This window comes from Citrus clementina, unplaced genomic scaffold (genome assembly GCF_000493195.1).
Source record: "Citrus clementina cultivar Clemenules unplaced genomic scaffold, Citrus_clementina_v1.0 scaffold_1, whole genome shotgun sequence".
NCBI lineage: Eukaryota > Viridiplantae > Streptophyta > Magnoliopsida > Sapindales > Rutaceae > Citrus > Citrus x clementina.
Genome location: NW_006263303.1, coordinates 17,894,558 through 17,917,071, shown reverse-complemented (window position 1 = coordinate 17,917,071; position 22,514 = coordinate 17,894,558). Strand labels below are relative to the sequence as shown.

The following is a 22,514-nucleotide window of genomic DNA, read 5'->3' as shown; positions in this document are numbered from 1 at the left end:
CCCCCCCCCCCCCCCCCCCCCCCCCCCCCCCCCATGGCTACTGATCGCTCCGCCAAGAAGGCAAAGTTTAGGACGCAGGGTGATGGTGGTGATAGTTCTGAGCGGCTCTCTTTTCAAGACCAACTGATGAAATCCCACAAGGACAAAGAAAAAGAGATGTTTGGTAGAGATGAAGATTTGGATCTGAACCCGGAAGATGTGTTGTTTACGAATACTGAACCTATGCCATCTATAGCCTTTTCAATGAAAGTTCGTGAGCAACTGATTAAGCCATGGCAGAATGCGGTTGTGGTGAAGTTGTTGGGTCGACATATAGGGTATCAGGCTTTATGTAATAGATTGGAATCAATGTGGAATGTGGCGTCGGGGTTTAATATTATCGATCTAGAGAATGACTATTATTTAGTCTGTTTCAAGAATGCAGGAGATGCCTATTATGCTTTAATCAATGGTCCTTGGACTATCATGGGACACTATCTGACTATGCAACCATGGTCGCCTCATTTTGATAGTTCCAAAGGTGAGATAGATAGAGTGGTGGCTTGGGTTCGTCTCCCGGGTATGGCTTTGCATTATTATCACAAGAAAATACTCCGATGACTTGGGCAAATTATTGGATCGGTTATCCGTATTGACTATAATACAGAATCAGCACAGAGAGGTAAATTTGCTCGCATTGCAGTGGAGATTGACCTCAAGAAATCTTTGGTTTCACAGTTCCTGCTAGATAGTAAAGTGCAGAGAGTTGAATATGAGAACCTTTCTGATATTTGTTTTCACTATGGTAAATACGGGCATAATAAGGAAGGCTGCCCGGAAATGGATGATAATGGTCCTTTTGACGATGACTTGCCTATCCCGTTTGACCCGGCGGAGAAGCGGTCGATGAGTACGGCCGGCAAAGACAATCGGAATGAACCAAAATTTGGGCCATGGATGGTAGTGGCTCGTAAAGGAAAGCCGAAAGTAGAGAAGGAAAGCACCCATAATCAGGAATCTGAGCGAGTTTCTCGGGGGAAGTATGGGAAAGAATCACGATTCAATGTCTTATTTAATCTCGAAGATGAGGATTCTAACCAAGAGGAAAATCAGGAGGCCAATATGGAACGGACAAATCGAGACCTCAGAACTTTCAATCCTAGCCCTACCTTGTCACTACAAACTCGACCCATTAGAAAGAAAAAAGCCTACCAACCAGCTAATTCCAAAGGTTCTGAACATGTGGGTACCTCTACTAGATTGCAAGAGTCAGGCCCTAATGAAGCAAACAAAAATTTTCAAAGCCCTCCACATACACGTGACTTACGTGGTTGTACCAATCTCCATGCAAGCCATGCAAACCTCAACCTGTTACCTACACCCCTGCACGTCCCTACTAGTCTAAACCCCCTCCATCACTCAGCCATCTCATTCCCTCCTAATAACGTCACTACAACTCTCCACACTGGGGATGTACATCCAAAAAGCTCAAATGACCATAATAGTGCTGGTGGTCATTTTACTCTGTCCGAATGGGACGGTGATCCATCTACTTCAAAGGCGTTGGCTGCCAATATGGATATGGAAGATGATGCAAATGATAGCGATTACGTGGCTACAAGTGAGGATGGGGTTGATTCTTCAGACGGTGATGTGTCGCTTGTTGAAGAAACGACCATGGATCTAGCAGAAGAGGCCTCTCGGCTGGTGCAGTAAGGCTCCACTTCTCCTCATTTGTCTTTTATGATGACACAAATTTGTTTTGGAATGTACATAGGGCGGCTTCGAAGGGCTTTCGTCGCTCTTTCAATACACTTATTAAAATTTATTATCCTTCTATGGTTATTTTAATGGAGCCTAGAATCAGTAGGCAGTAAGCAGATGAATTTATTAAATACAGCGGCTTTGATTATTCTCACCGTATTGAAGCTTCGGGTTTTTCTGGTGGAATTTGGGTACTTTGGAGAGATGGTTTTGAAGTGGAAGTCTTTTATAATCACAAGCAATTTGTTCATCTTAAAATTTCAAAGAATAAAAACCTTGAATCATGGATCACAACAGTGTATGCGAGCCCTAATCTGAATTTGAGAAGGCAGTTATGGGACCACCTTGATTTTTTGGCTAAGACGGTTTATGGTCCGTGGTTGGTGGGAGGTGATTTTAATTCCATTCTTTGTGCTGATGAGAAAAAAAGATGGCTCTACTAATATCTCTGGGGTTTGTGGGTTGTTTAAGAATTGCTTTAATATGAATGGGATGTTTGATTTAAATTTTCATGAACCTCGTTTTACTTGGTCTCGTGGTTTTCTTATGAAAAGGCTTGACAAGGTTGTTTCTAATACGGCATGGTTCAACAAATATCCAGATAATGTTGTCTTACATCTGCTAAAGATTTCCTCAGATCATAGACCTATTTTGGTTCGGTTTAATAATGATGTCAGTAGCTCTCGGGGACCAAAGCCTTTCTGTTTCTTGGTTGCGTGGCTTACTGACAATTCTTTTGGTGAGTTTGTATCTAATGCTTGGCTTAATAATTTGACGTATCTACATACTGCTGATAATTTCATGAAGAAAGCCATGGAATGGAATAGAGATAAGTTTGGCAACATTTTTGTAAGGAATAGGAGAATCCTAACACGTCTGGGGAAGGAGGGGGGGTTCAGAAGGCGTTAGAAACCAACCCTCGACGAAGTCTAACTAAGTTAGAGCTGAAGCTGAAACAAGATTTAAAGGAAGTACTTACACAAGAGGAAATATTGTGGCTTCAAAAATCCCGTAAAGAATGGCTTATTCAAGGGGATACAAATACATCTTATTTCCACCAAAAAAACCTTGGCCAGGCGTAGAAGGAATAGAATCACAACCATTCAGGATGATAATGGGGAATGACTTTTGGAGAACGAAGTCATTAAGTAGCATGCCATGGTTTTTTTCTCAGCTCTTTATACTAGTGAGACTCTAGTATTCCGGCCTTATTTGATAAGGGGATGTTTCTTTAATCTTGAAGCATCTTCAACTCAAGGACTCACTGCTTCCATTGAAGATGATGAAATTCGACAAATTATTTTTAGCATAAAGCCCCTAAAGGCCCCTGGCGCGGATGGCCTATATGCGATTTTTTATCAATCCCAATGGCATATTGTTGGCCCCGCCTTCTGTAGACTTATTCAGAGTACTTTCAGTGGTGGCAGTATTTCTAAGGAAATTAACACTACATTGTTAGTTCTCATCCCAAAGACTGATCATCCGGTTAACCTAAAGATGAATCGCCCGATTAGTTTATGCACAGTGGTCTATAAACCCATTTCTAAAATTGTGGCTAACAGATTGCAGGCATTAATGCCGAATCTTATTGGCCCTCAGCAGACCAGCTTTGTTCCTGGCCGACATATCATTGATAATATCATGATTGCCCAAGAAGTTATTCATTCCATGCGCAAGAAAACCGGGAAGAAAGGTTTTATGGCGATTAAGGTGGATCTTGAAAAGGCATATGACAGACTTAATTGGGATTTTATCCATAACACGTTGCAGGAGACGGGATTGCCCAACGATATGATTCAGATCATTATGAAATGCATTACTTCGGCCACAATGAAAGTTTTATGGAATGGTGAAGTTTCTGATGAATTTGTCCCCTCAAGAGGTATTCGGCAAGGTGATCCTCTTTCCCCGTATATTTTTGTCTTATGTGTGGAGCGACTCAGTCATGGAATCAATAATGCTGTCACTGTTGGGGATTGGCTTCCGATTCGTATGGCTCGCCGTGGCACTCCCCTTACTCACTTATTCTTTGCTGATGACCTTTTATTAATAGTTGAAGCAAATATCAATCAAGCTGAGGCTATCAATATGGTTTTGGATACTTTCTGCCAAAGCTCAAAGGCTAAGGTAAGCAAGGAAAAGTCTTAGGTTTTCTTTTCTAAAAATATATCGGCTCGGGACATGAGAAGCATTAGGGCTGCCCTTGGATTCTCGGTTACCAAGGATCTGGGCACGTATCTAGGGATGCCGTTTTTACATACTCGAGTCTCACAACATGCTTACCAGACCATTATTGATAAAGTTGAAAGGAGGCTCTCAGGATGGCATGCATCTCTCCTGTCTTTGGCGGGTATAATTACTCTTGCTCAGTCAGTATTACAGGCTATTCCGGTTTACGCAATGCAATCAACGAAGATTGATAAAGCTTGCAGGAAATTCATATGGAGTGGAAATTCTAATCATCAGCGAATGAGTATGGTTACCTAGGATAGACTGTGCATACTAAAGGATTATGGAGGTTTAGGTCTTAAGGACCTAAACGTGATGAACAAAGCTCTCTTAATGAAGCTCAGTTGGGGAGTCATCTCAGATAAAGATAGTTTATGGGTTTGGGTTTTGTGTACCAAATATGGGGTTAATAGTTCCAACCCTCCCCTCTCTTTGCCCACTCGTTATGGATCTTATTTGTGGAAAGCTATTAGCAAAACTTGGCAGGATACAACTTTGAGCATGTGCTGGGCTATTGGTGATGGTAGAAGGACACGTTTTTTGTGGGACTGTTGGGTGTATAAAGACAAGCCCCTTGCAAGCCAGGTTATAATTCCCTTCCCTGATCATCTTACTAACTTAATGGTGGCTGATTGTGTGTAGGTGAATGGGCAATGGAACTGGGCATTATTTCATTAGTTTCTTCCGAGCACAGCTATCATGAAGATTGCATCGATTCATCCTCCTTCAGTATCGTTAGGCCCGGATCAACTATAGTGGTCGCATTCTAATAAGGGGAACTTCTCGGCGGCCTTTGCCTATAATGCTATCAACTCACCAGATATTTCTTTGAAGGATAAAGCGTGGAAGTTGGCTTGGAATTGGCAAGGCCCTCAGTATATTAAAGTCTTCATTTGGTTAGCCCTTCGTGATCGGTTGAAAACCAAAACAGAACTCTTGAGGCGTCATATGTTGATAAATGCCGAGTGTACTAGATGTGGGGCCCCTATTGAGGATATATTGCATGTGTTGAGAGATTGTATGGCTGCGAGAGGATTATGGTATCGTGTGATCCCTTTAGCAATGCAGCAACGTTTTTTCCAAGCTCTATTTAAAGATTGGATGATTAATAATCTTCAGAATTCATGGCCAATTCATGGAGTCCAAAACTGAGTTTGTTTCTTTGGTATAGCGATATGGAGATTATGGTTTTGGAGGAACCAATTTTGGGTGCATGGATCGTCAATAGATAGTTTATCTATGGTTAATGATGTAAAGGCTCGCACGGAGGGGATAATGTCACTTCAACGGTCTCCTTTGACCTCGACAACTAGAAAAGTCAACAAATTGATTGGTTGGTCAGCTCCGAATTGGCCATGGTGCAAGCTAAACTCGGATGGTGCATGTAAGGCTTCGAGTGTAGCTGCTGCAGGGGGTCTGATTCGTGATCATAATGGCCATTGGATTGCTGGTTTTGGGATGAATTTAAGAACATGTTCAGTGACTATGGCAGAACTATGGGGTCTTTATCAAGACTTACTTCTTGCGTGGAATAATGGGATTTGATGGCTTTGTGCTGAGGTTAATAACCGCTGCGTTACTCAACTTGTGATGAACAATAAGATGACTTCCAATGAGTTTGCTCCTATAATTTGTGCTATTCAAGAACTCCTTAGACGAAACTAGCATGTGAAGCTTACTCACGTTTACAGGGTGGCAAATTTTACCACTGATTATTTGGCCACTTTGGCTTGTTCCATTCCTTTAGGCTTTCATGTGTTAAGCTATCCGCCTACAGGGGTGCTTTAGTTTATTTTGCGTGATAGTTATAGGGTAGTCTACCCTCGCTTTGTTATTTCTTAGCTCCATTAAGAACCCCTAATATATTAGGAATTAGTCAACAAAATCCATTGGGAATTAGCCCTACCTACTGTCAAGTCTCCACCTAATTTGGCCATAGACAACAGACCTGCTGCATTAAACCAATCACGATTTAATGCATCTTCTGTCTATGAGTGGAACATTGATGGTATGTCTGAATACAACATCCTAGGATTGTTGCAACAGATGACCATGGCAGCCAATGCTTATAAAACCCAGTCGGGAACTTCTGACAAAGCCATTGTAGAAATTCTCATAGCTGGTTTTACTGGTCAACTTAAAGGTTGGTGGGATCATCTTCTCACCAAACAGCAACAATTAGATATTCTTGATTCTATTCAAACTGATGAGAATGGAGCTCCCATCCTCGATGAGTTCAATAGTCCAATCCAGGATGCAGTTGCTACCCTGATTCTGACCATATCCCTCCATTTCATAGGTGACCCTTCTCACCTAAGAGATAAAAATGCTGAGTTACTACACAACTTAAGATGTAGGAAACTTAGTGATTTCCAAAACTATAAAACTACTTTCTTTACCAGACTTTTTCTTAGGGATAATGCAAATCATATAACATGGAATGAGAAATTCCTTGCAGGTCTACCAACCCTCCTATGAGAAAAGGTTAGGAATTCTATCAAAGCTTTGTATGACAACCGTATTCCTTATGATGAGCTCACCTACGGTGAACTTGTCAGTTTTGTTAACAAGGAAGGTTTAAAGATTTGTCAAGATTTGAAACTTCATAAACGTCTAAAATGGGAACTTAGGAAATCTAAGCAAGAATTAGGTAATTTCTGCAAGCAATTCAATTATGATCCCTTTAAAGCCTCCACTTCTAAAGATTGTAATGGTAAGTGTTTTTCAAAACCTTACAAAAAACATTACAAGTCCAAAAGCCACAAAAAATCCTTCCAAGAGTCTAGAGAACCTTCTTATAAGAAACCCTCAAGGCCTTATAAGAAGCCTAACTTCTCTAAAAAGAAGGACTTTAGACCCAAACAAAAAACCCATTTTAACTACAAAGAAGCCACATGTTACAAGTGTGGAAAGAAAGGCCATACTGAAAAATTTTGTAGAATGAATAGAAAGCTCCATGAGCTTGTCCTTGATGAAGAAACTCTTTCTAAAGTCACCTCTCTACTTATAGAGTCTTCAGATTCTGAGTCTTCCATGACAGGAGATAGTGAACCTTTACAAGTTGATGAGTTAATTGACTCAGAAACATCTGTATCCAGTTATAGTAATTCTGACACAGAATCTTATTTAAAGAAGATTAATGTCTTGACTAAAGAACAAGAGACTTTTCTTGAATTAGTTAAACATATTTTTGATCCAAATCTCCAAAAAGAATACCTTGATAAACTTTTAAAAACCTTAGAACTCAATAAACCAGAAACTTCTAAAGCCCCAATGATTAAAAAGAATGCTTATGATCTCACTGAAATCCTGGATAAAAAGAAAACAAAGAAAGCAATTCCTAATATCCAAGATCTTCAAAAGGAGATAAAAGAAATCAAACTTGAGATAAAAGAGTTAAAAGAAAAACAAAAGAATGATTCTGAAACCATTCAACTCCTCCTACAAAAACAACTAGAAGATAATTCTGATAAAGATATTAAATCAGATGGTGAACATGAACAAAACGTGGAAAACATTAAATCAATACCTAATGATTTTCTGTTTGTTTTAAAACAAATTACCACCAGAAAATATTTGATAAAAATTACTTTAATTCTTTCTAAAGATTTTGAGATTGACACTATTGCCCTTTTTGATACTGGTGCCGATTTAAATTGTATAAAAGAAGATATTGTTCTTAAAAGATTTCATGAAAAAACAAATGAAAGACTCTCAGCCGCCAATAATTCAAAATTGAAAGTAAAATCTAAAGTTGATGCCTCAGTGCATAATAATGATTTTGAATTTAGGACTTCCTTTCTTTTAACAAATGATATCCATCACGCTGTTATATTAGGAACTCCTTTTATCAATCTCATTACTCCATATACTGTCAACTATGATAGTATATCCTTTAAAGCAAAAACCAAAAAACTTGTTTTTTCTTTCATTGAGAAACCTAAAATAAGGAATTTGAATATTGTCAAAACCTATTCTGTTTATCAGAACCAAATCAATGTACTCCTCAAGTCAAAACAAAATGACCTGATTTGTTTAAAAAAGGATTTGAGTTTACAAAGAATCGAAAATCAATTACAAAATGAATTTGTAAAAAGAAAAATCTCTGATTTTAAAAATCTCATTGAAAAAGAGATATGTGCGGATTTACCCTCTGCTTTTTAGAATAGAAATCAACATTTAGTAGATTTGCCTTATGAAAACTCTTTTGATGAAAAACAAATACCTACCAAAGCCCGTCCAATCCAAATGAATATGGAATTGAAACAACATTGTAAAGAATAAATAAAAGACTTAGAATTAAAAGGACTCATTGTAAAATCTCGGTCTCCATGGTCTTGTGCCACTTTCTATGTTAATAAAAACTCTGAAATAGAAAGAGGAACACATAGACTTGTAATAAATTACAAACCCCTAAATAAAGCATTAAAATGGATTAGGTATCTCATACCTAATAAAAAAAGATTTACTCCAAAAACTGCATTCTGCTTTCATATTTTCAAAATTTGATATGAAGTCAGGATTTTGGCAAATTCAAATTCACCCCAAAGGCCGTTATAAAACCGCCTTCACTGTTCCTTTTGGACAATATGAATGGACTGTTATGCCATTTGGTTTAAAGAATGCACCCTCAGAATTTCAGAGAATCATGAATGATATTCATAATCCTTTTTCTGAATTCTGCATTGTTTATATTGATGATGTATTGATCTTTTCTCAAACGATTGATCAACATTTCGAACATTTAAAGACTTTCTACCTTGCCACTAGAAAAGCTGGCCTGGCAATTTCTAGTTTTAAAGTTTATTTGTTTCAAACAAAGATCAGGTTTCTAGGTCATCACATTTCCAAAGGAACCATTACGCCTATTGAAAGATCTCTTGCATTTGCTAATAAATTTCCTGACAAAATCCTTGACAAAATCCAATTGCAGAAATTTTTAAGTAGTATAAATTATGTCCTTAATTTCTGTCCTAATATCAACAGAATGTCGAAACCTTTGCATGATAGATTAAAGAAGAACTATGTTGCATGAACTGATGAACATACTAAAGTCATTAAGCTAATAAAGAATTCTATTAAAAATATTCCATGTTTATTCCTTGCAAATCCTGCATTACCTAAAATTGTTGAAACATATGCATCAGATTTAGGTTATGGAGGTATTCTAAAGCAATCCGAAAATAATAAAGAACAAATAGTACATTATGTTTCTGCACATTGGAATGAATGTCAAAGAAAATTCTTTCTATTGTTTTATGCATATCCAAGTTTCAAAGCGATTTGTTAAATTAAAAATTTTTACTTAGAATTGATTGCAAAGGTGCAAAACATGTTTTGAAAAAAAATGTTCAAAATATTACATCAAAACATATTTTTGCACGATGGCAAGCCATCTTAAGTGTTTTTGATTTTGACATTGAATTTATTAAAGGAGATACAAATTCAATCCCTGACTTTCTAACCAGAGAATTTCTTCAAAACAGATAATGTCGCCCAAGAAAAAAGATAAAGGCAAAGTTGTTCTTAAAGACACTGAGTCAAAAGCAACATCAAAAGAACCCCAATCAACCCACTCTAAAGAAAAATTACTTTCTTCTGCCATGCCCATCAAATCTTGGATTGAAATGGTTGAAGAACAAGAAGCCCAATACAAAGCCATTACCTATGAAGATCAGGTAAAAAAATAGATGAATTCCATTACAAAGTTTCCCGAGCTTATGCTCGCTTTACAAAATATTTCTCAAACTAAAGCCATTTCTCAAGTTCCTGAGAAAGAAAAACTTGTTTCCAAAGAACTTTCAAAACCTTCTTCCTCTAAAGAAATCGTTTCATGTGAAAGCTCTTCTTCACAAATTGTTGTTTCTCAATCAAAGCTTTCACAAAAATCATCGGATTGGTTTAATAAAGCCTATCGACAAAATATTTTATCTATGGAAACTGAGTTTTATCATTCTGATCCATTTCAAGCAATTTCCAAGATTTTCCCGAAAGGCTGATTTTTCAAACCATGGGATTTATCTAAACCCCAGTCTTTCTACCAAAGCATTCTTGAGTTCACTGAGTCAGTAAAGTTTAAACATTTCTTTCTTAGTGAAGCTCATTCTGAGCCAGCCTATTCTACGGCTACTATCCTTAAAGTCCTTAGCCCAAATCAGTGGGGTGACTAGCTCCACAAACCAAAGACTTTTCCCGCAAATTTTCAAAAACGTTTAAACCACTGTTTATCCTTCTCTTACTGGGACTATCAACAGGCCTGGTTTAACACATTTTTTTATCCAAAATCCAAAAAAGTCTCACTCTTGGTTATTTTTCTTTAATTCAAAAATAACCGTCCAAAGCCTTCCAAATTAGTTCTAAATTTGGTGGAATTACTTTGGGCCAAGCCCAGAAATTCTAACCCAAAATGCCATTAAATGTTTAAATTTATTTAAAGCCCATTATGTTCCTTCTGAGTCTGAGAAGAGGTTTCCTCCTTTTCTATGCTTCTGTACAAACTTTTTCCTTCCCTGGGTTTGGATATGGAATTTCTAATACCACACCATAGACACCCAACTAGTCTTACAAAGAACCTTCAAAGTCAAATGGTGGTCAAAATTTGACGAACAGTCAAAATTGTCTGAAGCCACGGTCCAATCCTGGCTTTCTACACGAGGCCTCATTACCCCAAGTAAAGACTTAGCCAAAGCCCAAAGCACTTTCCTTGCCCAGAGAGCAAAAGCCCAACCCTGCTGACCAGTGCCAAAACCGAGGATGAATACTTCAAAGTAATGCAGCAACTTCTTGCCACGAGATCTGAGCCATCTGTTGCAAGTTCTTCATCAAGCTCCTCCAGAGAAGCTAAACCATTCATTTCCCTCGGAGATGAAAATGAAGATGACTGCTTCGGAATATTCTCTCCTTTAAAGCATTAGAGCTCTGTAAAAAAAAAATAAAATAAAATTTCACTTCTGTAATTTTATTCTGCAATTCCATTGTAATTATTTTCAGTTATTTTTTCAGTCGTATTTGTATTTTCCTTTTGTATAAATACGTTATATCTTTGGGTGGTCCCCTGGACACAAGTGAGAGCGCACATGTCTTTTCACCCATCTTTTGTTTTCTTTCAAAGTTGTAAAGAAGAATGATGATGTCCCCCACATGTCTTGACGGTCCCGCTCCACCAACCACGCATGTGAAGCTACAGCAAAAGCAAATAAAGTAGAAGATGCCCTCAATCATGTTGTCTTCCACGACACTTCCCTTGTTGGCCTTTTCTGATAAAGCTATAGTTTCGCTACAATTGAAGCTACAGACTCACCAGAGTTCAAGCTTCAGTTGTTTTATATTCAAAGCTATGTAACATTTAAGATCAGAATTTTGTTTACAATTTTCACATTCTGTCTCTCTCTCTTCGGGAAATCAGGATCAAGACATCAAGGAAACTCATTCCTGTCTTGTAATTTTCCCTTTCTACAAATCTGTAAACAATTTTCATTGTAAAGCTCTCGGATCCAAGCAATCTATGTAAGCATCTCTCATTTAATTTATTTAAAGTTTAAAGTTTCAAATGTATGTTTAAATTCTTCATTTTAAATTTATAAAAACTGCTACGTTCCTCTAAGGCAAAGAGACCAGATCTTTGTCCTTAGTTGTATTTTCTCTTCTCCCTCCATCCAATCAGAATACTATTTCTGGGATCTAGATCTAGTATTATCTATGAGCCTTTAGATCTGTTACTAGGTCTGCTTTAACTACTTTAAAATCACATAATTAAAACATTTTTAGACTAAATTGGTATATCGGCTGGAAAACAGAACGTGCGAGATATTGATCTGTTCTACGTCAGATCTGGTCTCAAAGGCAGATTAAGTTTTGCATCGATCTACTAACAACGCCACGTACCTAATTAAATTCTTCTTTATAAATTGCGATTTAAAGTTTAATTTTCTGAATTCTGCCAAATCATATCCATCCTACGATCCTATTTCCTACTAGTATCAGAGCCAATGGGAGGATAGTGTAATATAGAATAGAGACTTTGTGTTTAAAGACTTGTATTTTTGTTGAATATTGTTTGTGTGATGAGTGTTACCTCTGTGTGCCTTGGTAGTTTTTGGTCGTAAGTCCCGATTTGGTTAAAAGGCAGTAAAACCAATTCTTAGCCTTCGATTGTAGCCATACCGACAAGACTAATACTAGGATATGGGTTTTTACTCATGGATTCCCTGCTCTGTAGAGCATCGTCCTTTTCTAGCTCTTCTTCTGGAAGAACTAGTGATTCAAAGAATGTTGTGAATTCTGAAGAATTTGTAATTGAAGACTTTAATAAAGCAATTGATAATTAAAAATTACCAAATGTTAATAAAGAAATGATTTATAAAACAAAAAAAACTTGATTTTTTAAAGAATGATTATGTTATAAAAACTGAAGAACGTGATATAACCCTTTCAAAGTCTTTTGAAACAATTCATTTGTTTTCAGAACAATCTTTAAAGAAATTAAAAGATAAAAATTTTAATTATGTTCACATCGGCTTAATACAAGTCGGCATAAAACCCCTTATTAAAGGTCTTAATACTTTCATTCTTGCCGTACTGAGAGATGGTCGATTCATCTCTTTTGACGATTCTTTACTAAGTAGTATAGAATCAAGTCTTTGTAAATGTCCCATTTCATTTAATTGTTATCCGAATATAACAATTTCGTTAAAAGACAAAAACATTCTAAAAAGCATGATTTTGCAAATCAAGACCCATAATTATCACATGATTGAGAGATCTGTCGCAGTTGCCTTCATTTATAAAATCTTATACAAAGCCATGATTTCAACGTTTAGTACGCAACATAAATTCCAGTAAAAAATAGATGAAACTCTTCTCTTGCAGACTAACCTGTCTAAAGCCAATATTGTAATTCCAAAATCAATTCAGTGAAAAGATATCAATCTTCCAGACGAATAGATTCTTGAAGGAGCCACTGCTCCAGTGATTCCAAAACAACTTGAGCCAAATACAGAGTTGTAAAATGTGACTCAGTATTCTGATGGTAAAGTCAAATTATCCTTTAGGAGATCTACATCTTCTAGATTCTCTGATAAAGATTCGTGTTCAAGTATTCCCTCATTAGAAAGGAAATTTTCAAAAATCCCTTCTGTTGTAAATCTCCCTTTCCAACCAGTTAAAAGTCAACTTAGGTTTTCCACCTCGGATATACCTAGTTCCTCTATACACTCTGTTGACTATACCACTAGTGTTCCACACCCAATCTATACTAGCCGTCAACATGAACAAAGCCAGAAAGAGAAAGAACCTTCTCCTCCAACTTCTCCTACATTTTCTGCTGTCACGGAAAATGTGATCAATGTCATTGAAAAAGAATTCGAATTAGATAAAACACTTCTTCACAATGATTTTTATTCTAATTCTAACAAAGAAAAAAGACTTTGATTTTTCAAACACTTCTTAAACCAAAGAAACGAAATCCAACAAATTTATTACGAATTTGTAAATTTGCATAAAGTTCATATATTATTTTTTGATTGGTTTGAAATATATGCTTCGAATCACAACATTACTTATCCTTTTAAAGAATCAAATCTTATTCCTATTAGAAAGAAAGCCACTGAGTGGAACCTTTCTAGTAATGGTAGAGTCATAGAATCTGAGCATCCACCCCTTAGAAGTCTAACCATTGAACATGGTGAGCCCCCTATTGCGATAAAAGCCTCACCTTATAAAATCCATAAAGACCCAGAATCAGATTTAGATAGCATTATTTAATAGAACAATTTCTGTAATGCTAATTTAAACACTATAGGAAAACAGTTAACTAGGATAGAAAACCAATTCCAGAAGTCAACCATAGATGTTTCCCCTACTACATTAAAATCGGATTTTGACAAAAAGCTTAAAGAACCTATTTTCAAACCTTTTCAGGTTTCGAAAACTAGTCAAAAACTTGTTCAAGAGTCAAAATCAGATTTTGCCAAAGCCATTAAAGAACAACTAGATAGAATAGAAGCTTCTTCTTCCTCATCTAGTAAAATCCAAATAGCCCCTGATAGTACCCAATCTAGCAAGATTGGTGTACTAGAACAAGACAATGTTTCTATAGCCTCTTCTGATATAGAAGCATTTAAAGAAAAACTTATTTCCAAAGCCAACAAAATCCATTGGGAATTAGCCCTACCTACTTTCAAGTCTCCACCAATATATATATATATATGCTTCCGTAAGAACAGCTAATTGGTTTCGAAATAAATGCTTACTCCACATTGTATCCAGATATGAAATACAACTACAGTATAATGATGATACAACTAATAGAATCATCCTACAGGGGCAACATATTGCAAATATCTTGCATCATCTCAATCATCCACGCATCTCCATACTACTCTCTTAGTAAAATGCATATAAGAGAGTTGAAATAGACGTTGTGTAATACAGCAGCAGCCAAAAATGTCTACACGTAAGGATCTGTAAAAAATGTAGCACCACAGAAACTGAGCCTCAAAATGGTTTATCTCGAACAGGAAGTCGATCTGGCCATCTCCCTAACAGAGGGAACAAGACAGAAAAGATTTCACAGTATATCTTGATATTGGTAGGGATCATATGCACCTTATAAATTGAATGTGAAAGTTAACCATGAACAGTTCCCCACGATGTAGCCAGCCACCTTTCTTACATGGCAACATCTGGGTCCAACCTTCTTTGAATAGCAGCTGCAGCCTAAAGATACAAATTGGTAACATATCAATAATGTTGCAAGGAATCGATTGAAAATTACAGTTAAAAGAGAGACAAAGTTTGATTTCCTCACCTCAAAGTTGCCAATCTTGTACTGGTAGGCCATCTCTTCCTTGAGCTGAGCTTGTTCCTTCATTGCTTGAGCCTAGAAATTCAAACATCGATAAAGGTGAGCAAGCACAATTTTCTGTGGCTTTAAAGATTGCAAAATTGTTAAATAAAATCATAGTGATGACATAAAGGCTAACCATTCCACTCTGCATAGAGCGCTTTAAAGCTTCCACCTCTTCTTCCTTCTTCTTTTCACGTGCTTCCCGCAATTCTAGTCTGAAAGAGAACAAAATTGTTACAGATCCATAGTATGTAACAGCTGCAACAATGTGGGTCAACAGACTCAAATCTCCCAATGAAATGTCAAAGACAACTTCTGGATAAGACTAGGGAAACAAAAACATATAAGGAACAAATGAAGGGAAAACAGAGAACAAATGAAGGGAAAACAGAATCCAAATTCTGTACAATATTTAAGGCTGACAGATTATGCCTTGCTTACATTTTCTTTTGGTTATTGTTTAAAAATAAACTCGAATTTTGTTAGCATTGCTGGTCCTTCTCTTAGCAAATATCAGGGGAAAAATTTGTCATGTTAAGGCCATGTGGGTTGTCAACCCTGTAACCAAAAGATTACATACTCATCCAGATACCTTCTCAATATATTACAGTCAAAGAAATACCACATCAGATAAAAGGTCAAATTTCACACTTTATTTCACAGGAAAGGCATGATACCTAATACTTTCTTTACAATGCTGTAACCAAGGAGTAGCATCGTCATTCATAGAGACAATAAAACAGAAAACAGAAAACAGAAAATGCTCAAATAAGCAGGCAGCCTCACAAAGTTTCAGAATCAAAATTATATTGTTATTAAAATAATGCAAAACCTAAAAAACTACATTTGAGAATTGGTACATTCAAATCAGATAAATCAAAATAACATTAAAGCATTCAGGACAAATTAATATTTGGCATAGTTTGATTCACAAATCAGAATGCTCCAAAAAAATTGCAAGATCATGACCAACATAAACACAAGTGAGCAGTTCAACAGAATCCCATTCAAAACAAAGATATACACAAGAAAAGCTGTGTCAGCTATTGAATCAGACAACCATTTAGCTAATACTGCTCCTAAAAAATCAAGGGGTGCAATAATCATCCATGCAAACTGTAGCAAACCTAGGTTGGTATATGACTTTCAATCTCAGAATAAATCAAAAGCGTAGCAAGCATTATAAATACCTTCGCTGTTCTTCATCGTTGAATACAGTACGTTCTTTTTGCCGGACCTTTGTTATACCCTTCTTCAATTCTTTTTCCATTTTGTGTTTGTGATAAGCATCAAGGTTATAGTACCTGCCACCACACAAACACAAGTTACATAAAAGAAAAAGCTAAAATTAATTTATAATAGCTATTCAGTTCATTGGGTTTATCATATTGACAATCCGATGAGGAAAAAGCAAAAACAAAATACACTCTCCAGTATTAGAGCTAATTTTAAAAGAGGGATGATTTTGTATCTTTGATCTTTGATCTTTACAATAAATCACACCAGCTAGATAACAAATTTCTTAAACATATAAACTGGTTCATACTGACTGTAGGAGGGGCACAAACATATTCGGGGGGGGGGGGGTACTATTTTGGAGGAAAAGATTTGAATTTTTCATTCATGATGAAAAGGCTTTTCAACGAACTGAATGAAGAAAAAGCATCAACACTAACAACATAGAACCTTACTTTTTGGAAGGAAAGGTAGCTGTATTGTGATCCTCCATGAATCTGTAAAATGAGAATATGGGTTTAAAAGGTTAAAATAGCAATCAATCAAACCATAAATCAATTTAGAAGTGCTAAACGCAGTTCTCAAATCATTATTTTTGTCACGCACCAGAAAGCAATAAGTTAGTTTTTGTACTTACTGTTTGAACATTTGCTTCTCTTCCCAGTTAGGCAGACTTTCTAGGTTCACCTACAAAAACATAATCCAATTCAAAATCCCAGATTTTCACTCTATTACTGCAACTTATATGTAAAAACTACTTCAAAATATAAATCTATTTTGCTAGTTTATTTAAAAAAGAAATGGAAACAAAAACAACCATAAAAATAAAAGAAAGAAAAATGACCATAAAGCAAAATGAGTTTTAAAGTTCAATCCCAAAACCATGCCATTCTTTTGAAACCCCATAAATAGGCAAAAAATAAAACGAATATAGTAGTTAGTAAGCACGGGAAGACAACAAGTGGAAGATTAAACACCTGTTTTACTTCAGCTAGCCATGCAGTGAACTCAGGTCTCTTATTCCTAACAAAACACAGAAAGGGATTAGGTGTAAAAAACAGCACTAACACCGAATCACTAAATGAGACAAAAGAAACATGAATCAAGTAACCTTCTCTTTCCTTTCAAGAATACAAATACAGAGCATATCATTACTTGGCAGCATAACGTAAAACAAGAAGCCTGATTGATTATTTACTATTGAGAAGAGGCTTTCTGTAATTTCACCCAATCAAACAGGAAACCAGCATAGTGATGCTTAAAGAACATAATATCCCAATTTTCAAAAAAAGGTACTTTTGTTTTCTCGTTAACAACTACAGAAACAAAAATGAGATAGATAAATGCATACATTTATGTTCAAACTCCAAAAGGCCACATGCTGACAAGAATGGAATTTACATTACTCGAAATCGAAGGAACAGTTTGGCTCCATTTCAATAAGAATTCCAATTTAGGACCACAAAAACAACGTAAAAAATGGCTTTCGAAACGTTAGGTGTACATGTTGGATAGAAGTACCAATTGTAGGGAACTGAAATGATTAGCTGTCGAGTAAATAAACATTAGCTTACACTAAACATTTTAGCTGTTGCACTTTCAAAAGCATACAGAAGCACAACAATTACGGATATAGCTGAAGTATATATAAATGTATATATTCTTTCACTCTTCAAATTTTGCCTTCTAAATTTCCCCAACAGCAAAACAAATAGTATTAGCAACAACAATAACGATAACAAAAAAGTAATTTTTCATCAATTGAAGCAAAAATAATTCTTTTCAAAAGCTCTAACAATGACTTACCACATGTCAGTTTCTCTAATAATCCCATACTTGCCCCACAAATTTGTGACGGCTCCTTTCTTCCCTCTCTCGAACTTCTCCTTTTTCTTTTTCCTTTTATTCTCTTTCCTTTTCTCCTTCTCTCTTCTCTTCTTCTCCTTCTCTCTCTTCCTCCTCTTCCTTTCTCTCTCCTCTTCCCTCTCTCTCCTTCTCTTCTTCTCCTTTCTCTTACTTCTCCTTCTCTCCTCTTCGCTATCCGACTCCGACTCCGAATACTCCGACGAAGACGAAGAATACTCCGAATAAGAATCCGAATCCGAGTCTGAATCTTCATAGCTCCCGCTACGGTGTCGTTTACGCTTTCCTGATTTATGCTTTCCTTTATCGCTTTTGACGTGCTTTCTGTCATCTTCGGACTCCGAATCCGAACTCTCCCGTGATTTTGATTTGGATTTCGACTTCGATGAAGGAACAAGTTCTTGTTCCTCTTCCGCTTCAGTGCCGTTTTTGTCTGCGTGAGTGTCGTTTCGATCCCGGCCCATTTTGATTCCTCAGTTAAGAGAAAACGAAAATAGGGATGATGGAGTCAAGAACGTTGATGATTTAGCAGCTTCTGGTGGGACTTAACGGGTCAGTTCGGCTCCCAGCCTAAATCAAATGGGCCGGATAACAATTGGGCCTGCATTTTAGACTTGCCAAACGTAGGCCCAAATAATAAACCAGTTTGAGTCCAGTTTAATGAAACAGCTTGTCGACTTCTTCAGCGCTTTTCTATTGTTTTTTTTAACCCAATTTTCTCTGCCTTTTATATTTTATTTACATAGTTGAAATATATAATTTACAATTTCAGGTTACATTTAGTCTTGGGGCCTTAACTGCTGTGGAATAGGAACTCTTAAAGTATCATGAGAAAGTTCATTGGTATTAAATAAACTTCAGCGGCTATCAAGTAAAAGTTATTTGTTATCAATTTTTAGAGCTTTCGCAATTAAGATACCAAAAAATAAAATAGACAAAGACTTTATGTTCTACAGATATGTTCTACGGACATGTCTGATATGTCATCTAATGACTGTGATAGATGTTAAAATTTTAAAAGATTAATGGTGTCTAACAAATACCATACACATGGCAATAAATGATAAACGACACGTGAAATATAAACTATGCATTTAAACCATGTAATTGTGGAAAAATAAATTACTATCTCAACTATATAAACGTTGTATTATTGTTTTACAAATTTTGATGCATATGTTCAAGCATCAGTTGGATAAATACAATAAAACCTCATAAAGTAATAGCACCGGGAACATAGAAAATCTATTCATTTAGTAAATATTAATATATCGATAAACTAACAAATTATTAACTTACGAAAGAATTACTTATTTTTGGAAAATATGATCACATTTATAGTATTTATTTACCTTAATTTAGTATTTACTATATTTTATTTGAATAGTAATTATTTATCTTTGGTAGTAATTATAATATTACATAGTATTTATTTTTTTATATTAAAGATGACATATAGAGTCCCTCTCACACTTGTTGCAAAACGACAATGCAAACTGGATTTTGCATTACAAAAAGAGTTACAAATGAAATCTAATTTCAAATAAATTCTAAAAAGTAGCAAACAACACTGAGAATATATTTTACAAAAGCCGCATGACTTATCATGTAAATTTAGTTTCAAATTAGGTAACTATTAATTTATATAGTAAGCAAGTCCCAAAGGCAAATATGATTTTTTGAAAAAAAATTGTCTAATAAAATTATTGAATTATTAATTTACCAAGTTGGCCACTTGGCCTTAAATGGGGACGGACAAAAACTATTATTTAATTGATTTATTAATTTATCAAGTATTAACTTATTGAGGTTCTACTGTAGTAAAAAAAATGAAATCATGTAATCAAGAATAAATATATTCTCAATTGACCAAAATGAATCCAATCTCTACAGCAAATCGAAATGTGATGAATCATTCATCTTACATCAGTTCCGGAAATCACTTTTCAGTGCTGCTCTTGATTCTATATTCACATTGCGAGAAAATATCAGAATCATCTGTGAAGCTAGAACCATCACCCAGTTGTGGAATGAACTGAAGCTCAAGATGCCCAGATTAGTAAAGAATACCAGCAGCAGCTACCAAAACGCTCACCCTATCACGATCTTGAACTAAGGACCGCCTTTATTTACTTCTTCATCAATATCATCAGCTTTCATACTCTCCAACAGCCCATACACTTCTTGCCCGCTTCTGATATGTGCCTCCGTCAAGGCATGATACATGTTTCTTTTTTGAACCTTTATTTTCAGTGAACTTACAAAAGCTTCTACTTCTTCAACATCTCTGTTATCACCAAGCCAATCCAATATGCTAGACACCAATGAAGGTTTTGGCCTCCAGAATTTATTTTCCTCATGCACAGCTAGGGCTTCTTTCATGCACTCAAAAGCCTTTTCCATATTGTTCTTATCAGCATATCCTGCAGCAATAATAGACCAACTATTCGGAGTTGGAGTCTTCCCTTTTTTGACTATTTCTTTAAGCACGGCATCAGCCTTTTCAATCATTCCCTTTTGAGAATATCCCAAAAGGATTATATTTGGCACTCGGAAATCATAACAGTAACAAGACGATTCCCACTCCTCAAGCATTTTTTCAGCTTCTTCGAGTTCACCAATCTTCACTAAACTACCCAGTATCGTTATGTAATCCCTATTGAGTTGCTTCTTACACTTTATTTTCTGGAGACCCCAGAACTTCATCATCTCATCTTTATTCCTGAGACTTGCATAGTGTGAAATCAAGTGATTATAGCCTAGGGCATCTTTAGATTTAGATACAATATCTTCACATTTTTTCAAATAGATTATTGCTTTCTCTTTAAGACCTGCTATGATGTAGTAATTAGCTACCGTGGAATAAGTACCCCAGTCCATGGAGATGTGACTCTGGCTCTCCATCTCTTGTAGAACATTCTCCATGCTGCTAAGCTCAGATCTTGCCCCATAAGAATTTATGCAAATTCTATAGCTAAAATTGTCAGGGGAGACACCATTCTCCTTCATGTCTAACAGAACATCAGGGATTTTCTCGTGCTGGCCGGTGTTCGTGTATAGGCACATGATGCCATTATAATTGAGAGCACTCCCAAAAGACCCCATCTCCTTCATCTTCTGCATAAGCGAAAGAGACTCGTCAACAAGGCCTTCTCTGACATAACAATTCAGCAGAGCGCCATAAAGTTTGTCAACTTTATCTTCGTCATTCAAGCTATTGAAGTAAGTCTCTGCTGACTCTAAGCCACGAACTTTCCCAATCAGATCCAACTGCACAGCATGATCACGTACAGAAAACGCAAGGCCCTGGCCACTCATCCATTCAGAAACCTGCACCACAATGAATCCAATGCCAATTTACAAGCAAGCATATGCAACAGCATTTGGGTACTGAGAGAGAAACAGAAAAAAAGAATCAAGGGACGGGTAAACTCGCTGCTGCTGGTGTCTATTTTCCTTCAGTAACAGGAATGAATAAATGCCAAGCATGTTATGAAGATCAACATTAAGAGCAAAAAAGAGCATAAAGATTGCAGCAAAATAATCGCAATATGGCCTCTCGAAAATAAAAATCCCAATCTTATCAGAAAATAAGATTGACAGAATCATTTTATACATGGTTCATGCCAACCTACTAGCTACAGAATTAAACTATAATGCATTAAGTTGAGCTCTAACAAAAAATTTTGGACATTATAACAGAAACTGATAACAAAAAAATAGTGGGAAAGTGAAAAAATTTCAATTTCTCTCAATACAATACAAAATAGACAATTATTTGGGGCTAAAATAGTGGACCTGGAGAGCGTGCTTGAATCTTTTGCGGGAGCGCAATTGGCGAATGATGCGCTGGAGCTCAAGTTCACTGATCTTTTGGCCTTCTAAAACCCACTGATCGAGAACGGGGGTTAGACTCACATCTGGGTCACCAAGAGGACTGATTCTTGAGTAAAGATTGTTTCTTGCAACAGGCTTGGCCGCTCTGTATGCTCTTGTAAAGATTTCTAAGTTTGTTTTTGTGAAGTTCCGTTTGTTATTGAAGATTGTAGAGAAGAGCTTTGATGCCATTAGAGTGGGAAGAAACTGTTTGGGAAATTGCGCCAATGACAATTCTTTCGTTGCAAGGGTTTTTCACCAGGGTTTATTGCTATAGCGCGTGGTCAATTTGGGCATAAAATCAAAATCTGTTATAAAACTTCAGTCACGGCAATAAAGGGCAGCTTTGGGCTTTTGTAAGGCCTTGTATTTTTTGGCAGGCCAGTTTAATGGACAAGGCTGAAATGAGATTTGGACTGCACGTCATTTCCATATTTCATGTTTTATTCCATTCACAAACACAAAACTTGAGATAGATTTTTTTTTTCCCCTCAATTAGCCTAACGCCAATTCAATCTACTCTCCCACTCATATGAGCCGGTTCGACTTTTAAATTCTTCATTTTTAACATATGAGATTTTATTATCTCAATTAAATGAATGTAATTGAACAATATGAAAGGGAAAATGTCAGTAGAAAAAATTATTCTGTCGATTAAAATTTATTGATAATTTTGGATAGAACAACAAATACAGAAATAATTGCTCCCACTTTTTAAGAG

General features: G+C 36.3%; 2 protein-coding genes across 3 annotated transcripts; both read right to left on the bottom strand.

Moving 5' to 3' along the window:
• Positions 1-14,146: 14,146 nt before the first annotated feature.
• On the bottom strand, positions 14,147-18,443 carry LOC18053663 (vicilin-like seed storage protein At2g18540). Of its 2 annotated transcripts, XR_002904064.1 has the most exons (9): positions 17,861-18,443; positions 17,032-17,077; positions 16,692-16,741; positions 16,510-16,551; positions 16,009-16,122; positions 14,955-15,033; positions 14,780-14,851; positions 14,578-14,688; positions 14,147-14,433 (listed from the first exon to the last, which is right to left on the bottom strand). XR_002904064.1 is itself a non-coding variant. In XM_024178665.1 (8 exons), exons 1-8 carry the CDS (start codon positions 18,379-18,381, stop codon positions 14,641-14,643), a joined length of 972 nt encoding a protein of 323 aa, XP_024034433.1. In that variant the 5' UTR covers positions 18,382-18,443; the 3' UTR covers positions 14,147-14,640. The 2 variants fall into 2 exon arrangements, 1 of the variants encoding a protein (XP_024034433.1); XM_024178665.1 differs by having other exon boundaries at positions 14,147-14,688.
• Positions 18,444-19,782: 1,339 nt separating this feature from the next.
• LOC112101569 (pentatricopeptide repeat-containing protein At4g21705, mitochondrial-like) lies at positions 19,783-22,147 on the bottom strand. The gene is made up of 2 exons (XM_024192272.1): positions 21,716-22,147; positions 19,783-21,247 (listed from the first exon to the last, which is right to left on the bottom strand). Exons 1-2 carry the CDS (start codon positions 21,983-21,985, stop codon positions 20,030-20,032), a joined length of 1,488 nt encoding a protein of 495 aa, XP_024048040.1. The 5' UTR covers positions 21,986-22,147; the 3' UTR covers positions 19,783-20,029.
• Positions 22,148-22,514: the final 367 nt, after the last annotated feature.

Coding starts and splice junctions, on each gene's coding strand:
- LOC112101569 (XM_024192272.1), bottom strand. CDS start 21,985: ATGGCATCAAAGCTCTTCTCTACAATCTTCAATAACAAACGGAACTTC. Junction 21,248..21,715: donor GATTCAAGCACGCTCTCCAG/GTCCACTATTTT, acceptor ATTGTGGTGCAG/GTTTCTGAATGGATGAGTGG.
- LOC18053663 (XM_024178665.1), bottom strand. CDS start 18,381: ATGGGCCGGGATCGAAACGACACTCACGCAGACAAAAACGGCACTGAA. Junction 16,123..16,509: donor GCTACCTTTCCTTCCAAAAA/GTAAGGTTCTAT, acceptor GTGTGGTGGCAG/GTACTATAACCTTGATGCTT. Junction 15,034..16,008: donor AACGATGAAGAACAGCGAAG/GTATTTATAATG, acceptor GTTCTCTTTCAG/ACTAGAATTGCGGGAAGCAC.